Source organism: Chenopodium album, chromosome 20, assembly GCF_948465745.1.
Source record: "Chenopodium album chromosome 20, dcCheAlbu1.1, whole genome shotgun sequence".
Classification (NCBI taxonomy): Eukaryota; Viridiplantae; Streptophyta; class Magnoliopsida; order Caryophyllales; family Amaranthaceae; genus Chenopodium; species Chenopodium album.
The window spans coordinates 12,977,308-12,987,823 of NC_137853.1; the positions used below are offsets into that span (position 1 = coordinate 12,977,308).

The 10,516-nt window shown below is 33.7% G+C and overlaps 2 protein-coding genes across 2 annotated transcripts; both read right to left on the bottom strand.

Annotated features, from left to right (window-relative positions):
• Positions 1–206: 206 nt before the first annotated feature.
• On the bottom strand, positions 207–2,712 carry LOC145599407 (uncharacterized). Its single transcript, XM_081655796.1, has 2 exons — positions 1,217–2,712; positions 207–282 (listed from the first exon to the last, which is right to left on the bottom strand). The coding sequence occupies exons 1-2, from the start codon at positions 2,710–2,712 to the stop codon at positions 207–209; spliced, it is 1,572 nt and encodes a 523-aa protein (XP_081511922.1).
• Positions 2,713–3,853: 1,141 nt separating this feature from the next.
• On the bottom strand, positions 3,854–8,378 carry LOC145597575 (ATP synthase subunit d, mitochondrial). Its single transcript, XM_081653774.1, has 5 exons — positions 8,120–8,378; positions 7,150–7,231; positions 5,012–5,076; positions 4,337–4,423; positions 3,854–4,219 (listed from the first exon to the last, which is right to left on the bottom strand). Exons 1-5 carry the CDS (start codon positions 8,288–8,290, stop codon positions 4,118–4,120), a joined length of 507 nt encoding a protein of 168 aa, XP_081509900.1. The 5' UTR covers positions 8,291–8,378; the 3' UTR covers positions 3,854–4,117.
• Positions 8,379–10,516: the final 2,138 nt, after the last annotated feature.

Genomic DNA, 10,516 nt, shown 5'->3' on the forward strand with positions numbered 1-10,516 from the left:
GGCATTTTACCACTCCAATTCAACAATTACAAGAGATCTAAAAACTATTTGTCATGTTACCTTGCTGAGATATAGACAAGATCAGCCTCGAGCATCATTAGCCATGTACTCCGTATAACTAAAATTAGTTCCATTAATATTGGGTGGAGTTATGATCAGCGACAAAAATACATCTGAGCTTCAAAGTCTTGATCATGGCCATCTATCTAATGCCAGATGCTCAGTATGACAGCAATGCTAAAGAGGAGGAAAAGCACCATATTTCCTCCAGGCAAAGAAGACCTGTAATTCAAACAGAACAACTTCAGAGCCTTAGAACCATTAATCATTCTAGAAAACTTGACTTAAAAAATAATCTTGAAAGCTTGAAATCCATCTACCTTGTTTGAACCGGAAACCTAATTCCTAAACGCAACTACATAAGATGATATGAACCCTTAACACCACACTCCCTAGTACCTATATTACTCGGACTCTTCATTTTACCTCAAGTACCCGTGTCGGACCCTCGGACATAGGTATGACACATGGACACTTCATTTTAGTTGAAAATTATAGAATTTTTTCACAAAATAGCCGAGTTGGACACTTGGACACGTACCCGTGTCGGGGATGGGTACCCGAGTCCGAGAAACATAGCTCCCTACACCCTCACACCAAACAAAAGTGTCATAGACAAAGTGGTTCTGGTAGAATCAATACTTGATCATGTCAGGGTATCTTTTATCTGCCTTTGATTTCAGCATAATCACTAACTTCATTTTCTCATTTACTGAGACTCCAAATTGTGTCATTTCCCAAAACCGGTCTGTGTCTAAGTCCAAGAATTGTTCACTATACTCCATATCAATTAGCAATATAAAGGATATCTTTAATTTCGATAGGCAAACAACCGAATAAGGATACAATATGCTCAGACCTCAAACCTCCAAGACACATAAAAACACATAATTGCTAGTTACAAGGAATCCTATCACCCCTACTTTTAGGAACAGTGGGACAAAGGAAATCTAAGCCAGCAAGCAGATTATAACATTGTGTTAATTCTCAACTCATCAGTATTCTAATTGAGATTCTGAACACAGTATCATCAAGCAGATTAAAGTTCCACTGTTTTATTACATATTCTCCTTTTAATTGCTTTTCCTTCTAAATTTACAGAAAACAGCTATTACGGAGTAATATCTTGAAATAAGAATGAATATACTGATAGTACCTGTACTTTTTCCTGGATTTATAAATATATGCCATGGCTGGAGGAAGAATACCAAACAGAAAACAATTTGCATACACCCCAGCAAAGTCGAGAGCCCTTGAGAACGTCGATGGATAGAAGGAAGCAACAAGAACTGGAACAAGAATTAGAGCAACAGATACAAGCCTCTCAAATTTCCTGAAACCATTTCCCCTCAAGATTGAATCATCACTTGCATTTGCAATCCTAGTTTCCCCTGTAGACTCTATAGGATCCAACTCATTTTCCGAATTACTAAACCGAAAAATCAACTCTAAGGTGTCAATCAACTGCTTGGGAAAACTAACAGCATAGCCAATGAAGCTAGTAGCCAAAGCAGAAAATGCAAATCCTTGAACAGCAAACAAAGAAGAAGATTTTACAGACAACAGTAATTTGATAGGGTCTCCTTGTAAACATGATGATTGAGCTTTTCCAGTTCCAGCAAGTCCTAACACAATAAGATTCCATGCCAAAACCATAATCAATGGAACAGTCCCACCAATAAGAATCGCCTTTCGAGCCTCTTCAATACTATCTCCAGCAACTTTACATATAAAAGGTGTAATAACATGAAACCCTAAGGTAAGGACAGTGACAGGAATGGCAGGTAAAATAGAGAAAACATGCCAAGATGAACAGGACAATGAGCTTACAATATTAGCTCTAGCAACTGAAACACCAATACCCACCAAAGTAATGATAGAAACCAGCATCATAAAGCACAGAAATCGATTAGTCGAATCGATTATTTGGAATGGGAAGAACCAAATGATACTCCCAAGAAACAAAGGAAAAATCCCATGTAATACTACATTGTTTAAGCTAGGAAACCACTGAGAAACAATAGAACCAATACCAGAAACACAAGCAACAAGAAGAGCAAAACTAAGACTAGCATAAACAACTGAAACAAATGCACCAAAATGGGTACCAAAGGCCTTAATTGCTAACCCAGTAAAGCTCACTTCTTTGACCCCATCTTCCTCCATTGTAGCAAAACTAAGCTCAGCAACTAAAATTATTGAAGAAATGACATAAACCCATGAAAATAAAATGGCAATAGTAGATGGTAATGGCCCTGATTTTATTGTTGCAGATGGTAAACCTAACATTCCAGGACCCACAGCAGTCCCAATTATCAGACTAACAGCACCCCAAAAACTCTTTTTCTCCTGTTTTATAACATTTTGATCAAGTTTTAAATCATCTGCTTCATCTGTAACAAAGGATGTTACAGAAGAATGAGCAGCATTGCTGAAATTAGAATTAAAAGAAGATGTTTTTGTTATTGAAATGGAGAAAAATGGGTGCTTTATAATCTTGGAGGGGATGAATTTATGAGTAATGCAACAAGGGTTTTGCAAGGATGAAGATTTATGGGTGTTAAATTGGGTGTTGAGGGTAAGATTAAAAGGGGTTAGAAGAGAAGTTGACATTTTTGGGTGAATAGAATGGTGAGGAAGAATGTTTTTCATGGAGTGATTACAAAAATGAGTGCAGTAGAATCTTGGGAATCAGATAGACAAATGCAGAATCATGAATACTTTTTTTTGTTTTGGATGGAGAAAGTGAAAACAATGGGCCCTGGCGGCTAATTTGATTGTCTAGGTAAATTTAGAGAAAGGGGTAGGTACTAGGTAGGTATAACCGTATAAGGCCATGCAAGTTCAGTTGACATTTTTACATTGTGTCACGTCTAAACTCTAAAGGTATCAAATGTTGACCCAAACAATTCCGGATTAGAAAAAACCAAATTCATTCTTAATGGACATAATAATTTACGAATTAATAGATTCGACTAAATCCAACTTTACCGAACTCAGCCAGATAATTGAATTGACACATCGTTATGCCTTATGTGATTATATGCTAGTTGATTCATTTTCTTTACTGGGACATCCTTATAACTAAATTGCTTTTAAAAAAAAGTTTTGAAGAACAAATTTATCAATTTGTAAAGTATTTTGGTTTTGCTTCTTTCCTAATTTTTGCAAATGAAAATTAAAAAATAAATTCAATCTTCCTCTTCCATTAACAAAATTAATGGTCACAACCCACTAATGACGTTATGATGTGCCAATCAAATAATGTAACTAAATAGAGACTAAGGATACGGACTTTCACAAGAAAATAATAGAGTCAATTCGTTTGCTTATCAAACCGCACATCATATGTGAATTTAAAGTTGAAATCTTGGAGGGTTCGCACAAAAACCAAGAGATAGAGTAGCTATTACTGCACCACGACTTATATTCTACCTTTATTTAAATTATTTATTATAACTATTAGACATTTTTTATTCACGCGTTATATCAAATCATTGCAAATGATTTCAAACAAAAATAGTATAGCTAATTGTACATAGAAAATTGTCAATCTAATCATTTCTTAAAATATTATAATGTTATGCGTGGTTTATCTTAATGTTACAATTTTAACTATTTGTAGCAAGTGATTATGAAATTATATCAAACCCCCCAAGAATTTGTATTAAAAAACGTGATTATTTACTTCATAGTCTTGAGATAAGTTCTAGATTGACCTTGCCTAACTTTGAAACAAACGCATACAAGGATTGAAATCAACAAAACTTCAAAAACAGGCGCAACGCGAAGATAAGTTCTCAAAAATTACTTCCAACATGGTATTCAGCTCATCAGACAAACAAATGTGCTCGCTCTTTCATACCAAGGCCTCTTATCTTGCAAGCACCTCACAATCTAATTACATGAGCATAAGAGAAAAATGAAAAAAATCCTTCACAGGGACGAAACATATCGCCAAAAAAGCAGAATTAGTTATTTTATTATGCTAATATATCGATCAATCACCATGATCTCAACATGTTCACCCTAAGGGAATTGCAGAATCGTCACAGAATTAATAACCCCAGTAGTCATTACGAATCTCATCATCAAACTTCTGCCTCAGCTCTGGATGCTTCTCAAAATACTCATCCGCAGTCATGGTGCTCAATTTTTTCTAAAGAGAATAAACTTATCTTAGTCCACGGAGAGAAAAGAAGACCTAAAACAACTAGCTCTAGAGGCTCAAAAATAGGTACTCGGCAAATACAAAGCTGCAAAGAAATAGCCTTACCTTCAACTCCTGCACATCTGCTATTTCTTTTTCCAATCTTTCAGACTCTTTCAAAGATTGTTGTTCTGCTTCTTTCAACTCCACCAACTGCAGTACAACACATGACAACGGGTCAGCACAATCTTAAGCAATACTCATCCTTGTAGCAGCAAATATATACTGGAATATGCTTTCTCTGACAAATATGGATAAAATTGATTTGATGCAGCAAATATTTACTAGAGACCCCAATAGGATCATGACCATATCACCATTGCAAGATAATTTTATCCACCATCCAAACCTATGACTAGATTCATGTAACCCTTGTATGAAATTATTACTTATTCAAGGTGAAAAGAACAAAAACCATAAAGATCAAATTTGGCCATTTCAAAGCACATGAATAGAAATTATTCTCAGGAAATCACAGCGTATGAGCACAAGTCAACTTTTGACACACCAAGGTAACTATCAGAGCATCACTACTCATTAGAATTATAATGGCTAAAAGCACGGAATAAAAACCCTGTAGTATCTATTGATACGAGGTTCTTTTTCCACAATCTAGGCTGGGTCAGAAGATAAAGAGTTAATTAGCTATTATGCATTTATGTCTCTTTGAATGAAGATGAGTATGACACTGCCTAACTACACCTAATAATCAATGCACTCTAGAATGATCAATGCACTCACCAGAGCGTCAATTTTAGGCTTGTACTCTGGTGTAACTTTGTCCACGTACTTTGGAATCTCAATGCCTAGAGAGAAAAAAAAATATATATAACATTAGGGTAAAAATCTTAGCAAGTTTAAACATATTGCGGGAACCAAAAAAAAAACGGTAAGTTAAAATTAAACATCAAGCCATACATCAAGAATGTTGCAAAGAAAATGCCAGACACATGTTTTATACTACAACTAGTTATTGACCGGGGCATCATCATCATGAATTCATAAGTTCGTTTGATCAAATTAGTTTAAAAGGGTTGATGTTGAACAATATTAAAAACTACTCCGTAAATGAAAATATAATAAGAGGTTAATATGAAAAGTTTTTCAATTAAATTAAACACTATAGCATTAAAGTTAGACCAATGAAGAGTTTTCGTTAGAGACTAAACATTAATACAATTCATCAATATGGTGAGAGAAGAGGGATGACACGTAAAATGACATGTAGTGCATAAGTGGCATATGGGTTACACATGTCGTTAGCATGTTGTCCCCGTGAGTTTTAATAATATTATTATTATAGATAGATTGATTATAGATAATTCCCAGATTTATTCAGAACATTAGAACAACCTTTCCCATCTTGGGCAAGGGAAAGGGGAAAAAAATCTTTTGTCCCCATAACACAGCCAACATTCCAACTAGCCATCTCCAAAATTGCCAGAATGCCAGATTATGAAACCATCACTTCACTACAAGACACCAAACGTAGATCTTGGAAATGAACTCATGTAAATCAGCTCACGACTAAGAAAAGCTACACAGAAAAAGGGAATAGAAAGCTTCAAGCCAATGAATATAGTCCCTCTGTCAAAAAATAATATCCATAATACTATACTTGGTATCCCGATAAAAAATATTTCTCTTTACCTTCAAAAAAAAAATTTATCGTAAGTAACTATTTCCCCATCTTCCCTTCACCACAAACTCTTATAATTCTCAATCACAACACTTTCTCTTTTCTTCCTCTTTAAATCCGCTTCCACTCATTCTATTACTCCCTCTGTTTTTAAATACTTGCTCCATTACTCCATGCGCGGAGTTTTAGGAGAAATTGGAGAAAGTAATAAAATATGGAGGTAGTAAGGTTGGTGGAAGAATAAAAAATTATAGAAAGCAAAAGTAGTGGAGAGAATTGGAGGAGAGAGAATGTATATTGGGTCTACTAGGGTGAGAGAAATTAATTAAATATTGTAAAAGCTTTCCAAATAAGGAAATGGAGCAAGTATTTATAAACGGCCGCAAATGGAAAGTGGAGTAAGTATTTAAAAACGGAGGGAGTAACATCCAATCCAGTAACTATTACCAAAACCCAAGCAAAATCAACCAGAGTATGATTTTCTAATAATTTCTCTGCTCAACATACCCTCTTGGCACACATTTAGAGGAAGATTTTTGAGGGTGTAAACACTCAAAATAAATTTGAGAGTCAACCTAGTATCTTGCTTGTGTTACAATTATTTTGATTAATTTGCCGGTATACACCCGTCAAATCTCAACTTTAAATATGTGACAAGGTGCTATGTGGCAAGTGATACACAGCAGGAGCTGAATACTCATGCTTAAAGTTTTTCAATTTTCAAATGGAAGATTCCAAATGGAAAAAAAAAAATAACATTATCTACTCATTTTGACACAAGTCATGTCCTCATGCTTGTGACCTTGTACCTTCTCCTTAAACTTACAAATCAATCAATCAGAGCCTTAATCCCATAAGTGGGGTCAGCTACATGAACCAAATTTGATTATTCGGTGTAGCATGATTTTAGGTAGAAAAGACAAGAAAAGTTGAAAATATTAAAGACTATTGTTGTACTGCGATCAATGATGCTCTCACAAAGTTAATTTTTTTCCCCCAGTTTTAAAGGTTCTTCAATAAAGATACTATGACTAGAGCATAACATAGCCGCTCTCCTACCCTACACTAGACACAAGTGTCTATGAAACACAAAAAGAGCATGCTATAAACTATCCTTAAGCAGTCTTATGACTAATCCTGTAATATCATGTTATAATGTAAAACTAACATGAATTTCAGGTAACAAATATATATCTTGATAGAAAAAAGAAATAATAATTAGAGGATTGCAGAAATGTACCATCATAAGCTTCCTTGTACATATCAACCAATTTGTTGCCAATTCCTTTTCTGTAATACTCCCAGTCTATGGGCTCAGGTTCCTGCATAAGCAAAGCTATATTATCATCGTATCTGTATGTCAATTCGTGAGTACCCATACATATTAACCTAAAGTATACTCATCTAAAACTTGATCACAATCTATTACTGCTATTCCATGATTTTCAATAATAAATGTGCCACAATATTCTCGCTCACACGGTAACGTCTACAGCTTATTTGCAATAACCCTAAAGCAGACTGAGTTTTAACAGAGGAAGCAATTGAAATCATACAGCCAGACTATGCACAGAAGTGAGAGGCTATGTTACTCAGAGTCCATTTGATATCATTTAACGGTGTCGGGATCCTATCCTTTAGACTCTGAGATGGTTATGGACACTTCAACGCTTCATTCCGGAACAAAATACATGAAAAATTTACACCAAACGACCCAGTACTTGGTGAGAAGTAAATAAACCGTGGTACCCCACCTTAAGAATTTTGATGGGTTCTAGCACAATGGGGTTCGAATTTATTCATTAGAGCAAAAGACTAGAGTTACAGGTTATCCTAATAAATCAAGCTTCACCCCAAAAAATCATTCAATCAAATCACAATCCTCCTCTATTAATATCAAATCACAATCCTCCTCTTTTGGTACCCAATGCATTGTTATTCAGCAATAACAAAAGAATCCCATCAAAACCTATTCGAAAAATCATGCAATCAATTCATTTCTGGGTTCAAATCAAGAACAATCGCAAATTAAATAATTAGGGTTTCACAACAACAACAAACCCAGATCCCATGTCAAAAAAAATCACAATCAATTAATCAAAACATTGAAAAAATTCCCTAAACCGCAATAATAACAACGAATCAACAAAAAGCAGAAATGGGTAAAACAATAAATTAGGGTTTAGAATGTCGAAGATCGAAGATCGGACCTGGCTAAACTTGGTCTGAAGCTGAGTGTTGACTTCATCGAAGGTACGACGAAGAGTGAAGAACTCCTTGCGAGCAGCTTCAGAGACAATGAGCTTAGACATGCCATCCCAATCGATATTCTTGGATGCCTTGAAAGTGACATCTGCAATCTTCTTCCCAACTCCACTCATTTTTTTTTGCTTACTTTCTCTCTCTTCGCAACCTTCAAAAATGGGGGTAGATTGGACTTGGGGGTGGCAAAGGCAACTGTGAATATGTTGTGGTTTGTTGGGCCAAAGAAAACCCTCTTTATTGGCTTTTTCTTTGTGATTCTTGGTTTAAAGGCTATTGAAAATTTTACACTACACCCCCCTCCCAAAGTAACGTCATTTTGTTCTTTTTTGTGTTTACTTTCCTTTTTTCTTTTTTGTTATATACCATTACAAGTTAATTCAATGTTTTGAGTTTCGATTCCATGTAAAAATTATTATACTCGTATAAAATAAAGAGTGTGAAGAGATTTCAATGGTATCAATTATAATAAAGCAATTGATGATCCTTTGTTTAAAAAAACTAAAAAAAAAACAATTAATGATCCTAACTCACAAGCAATCAACTCAATAAGCAAATTGCAAGCCTATTCGAAGCAATTACAAACAAATTGCAATTGTTATGGCAGCGGGGTGGCGAGATGATGGTGGTTATGTGGCAGCGATGATAGCGGCGGCAGCGAGACAGCAGTGGTCGTGGGGCAATGAGGCAACAACGGTTATTGTGGCTTAATTAGTTGAGTGGGTTAGAGGGGGAAAGTGCAAAGGATTAAGAAATAAGGAAAATATAAAGAAACTCATATCACCGTTGATAAAAGCTTGCTTCTGATTTTAATGAGAAGCTTATAATTTTAAAAAAAAAAAATTATAAACAGTATACTCGTATAATTTTATAGTTGAACATATAATTTTTAAAAAATGAACATACAATTATTTATAATTGAACATATAATATTTCCAAAATGAACATATTTATTTAATGGTTGTAAATGAACATACAATTATTTATAATTGAACATATAACATTTCAAAAATGAACATATTTATTTAATATTTGTAATGAACATATAATATTTCAAAACTGAACATATTATTTAATAGTTGTAAATGAACATACAATTATTTATAATTGAACATTTAATTAAGGAGCATTATCATAGATGAAAAATATATAAAAATTATTATTTTTGTACTTGTTATTGAAAAATTTTGAAGGTAGCACACACTCCTTATTGTAATTGTATGTAAGAATCATTTCCATGACAACTACAACATAGCACACACTCCTATTGAAATTCCTTATTAAATCTGTAAAATTAACTACTTCATGATATAATTGGGTGCTTTAATTAGTAGTATAAAAATATGTTTATCATATATCAAAATTCTAATAAATGTATCTTAATATGCATTTGATCATACAATATTATGTGATTGAACATTTACAAATTAAAAATGATCATTTATCAAAGAAATTCCCACTTCAAAATATAAAACGAACGAACATTAATATGTGAATGATCATGTGCTAATATATAAATGAACATTAATTGTATTAATAATCTATTAACATGTGAATAACATCGTACTAATATATAAATGAACATTTACCAAATTGAAAATGAACATTCATAAAAAATAGAACTTTCTACTACGAACTAAATTTACAAATCTATACTCATATGAAATAGATTAAATCATCTAGAAATTTGGGACAATTATACTCTTTTTTTAACTTTTTGAGTCCAACAATTTTATAAACTAATAACACACCACAAATTTACTTTTTTCCCATTTTTTTTTACAAAAATAAGTAAAATTATATCATCATACTTATGTTGATACATTTTCAAGCTGGATGTTTCTTTTATTTTCATGAAAACACAATTGTAACAAAAATCAGTAAAAAAACCTAGGATATTATACTTGTGTTTTCATTTCAAAAATCAACAAAAACACTTACAATTTCGATTTTCGACTTTGCTTTGGTATTTTTTCCAGCGATTGTGTAAATTTGCCTCATATATTAGACATTGTGCTTGACTATTATAGAGAATTATAACTTTTTACTGAAATTTATTTGCAAATATTGAAGATTTTGATGAGAGAGAAAATGGAGAAATAAAATGAAAAGAATGAAGAGAGAGAATTTGAATGGTAATTCAATTTTTTTTTTACATAATGTAGTGTGTGGGGTATAGATGGTTACCGTAGCAACTTGCAAGTGTATAGTATATGGGAAGTGAGGAGTTAGTGGGAGGAAGGGTAAAACAGTACCGTTTTGCATGGAGGTGTAGGTAGTAGACCCTACACTAGGGTCTAGTGTTCACTAATTCAAAGGCTATGGTTTGCTTTGACCATGCTCGA

Coding starts and splice junctions, on each gene's coding strand:
- LOC145597575 (XM_081653774.1), bottom strand. CDS start 8,290: ATGAGTGGAGTTGGGAAGAAGATTGCAGATGTCACTTTCAAGGCATCC. Junction 7,232..8,119: donor TTCAGACCAAGTTTAGCCAG/GTCCGATCTTCG, acceptor TTGCTTATGCAG/GAACCTGAGCCCATAGACTG. Junction 5,077..7,149: donor GTACAAGGAAGCTTATGATG/GTACATTTCTGC, acceptor TTTTCTCTCTAG/GCATTGAGATTCCAAAGTAC.
- LOC145599407 (XM_081655796.1), bottom strand. CDS start 2,712: ATGAAAAACATTCTTCCTCACCATTCTATTCACCCAAAAATGTCAACT. Junction 283..1,216: donor AAATCCAGGAAAAAGTACAG/GTACTATCAGTA, acceptor TTTGAATTACAG/GTCTTCTTTGCCTGGAGGAA.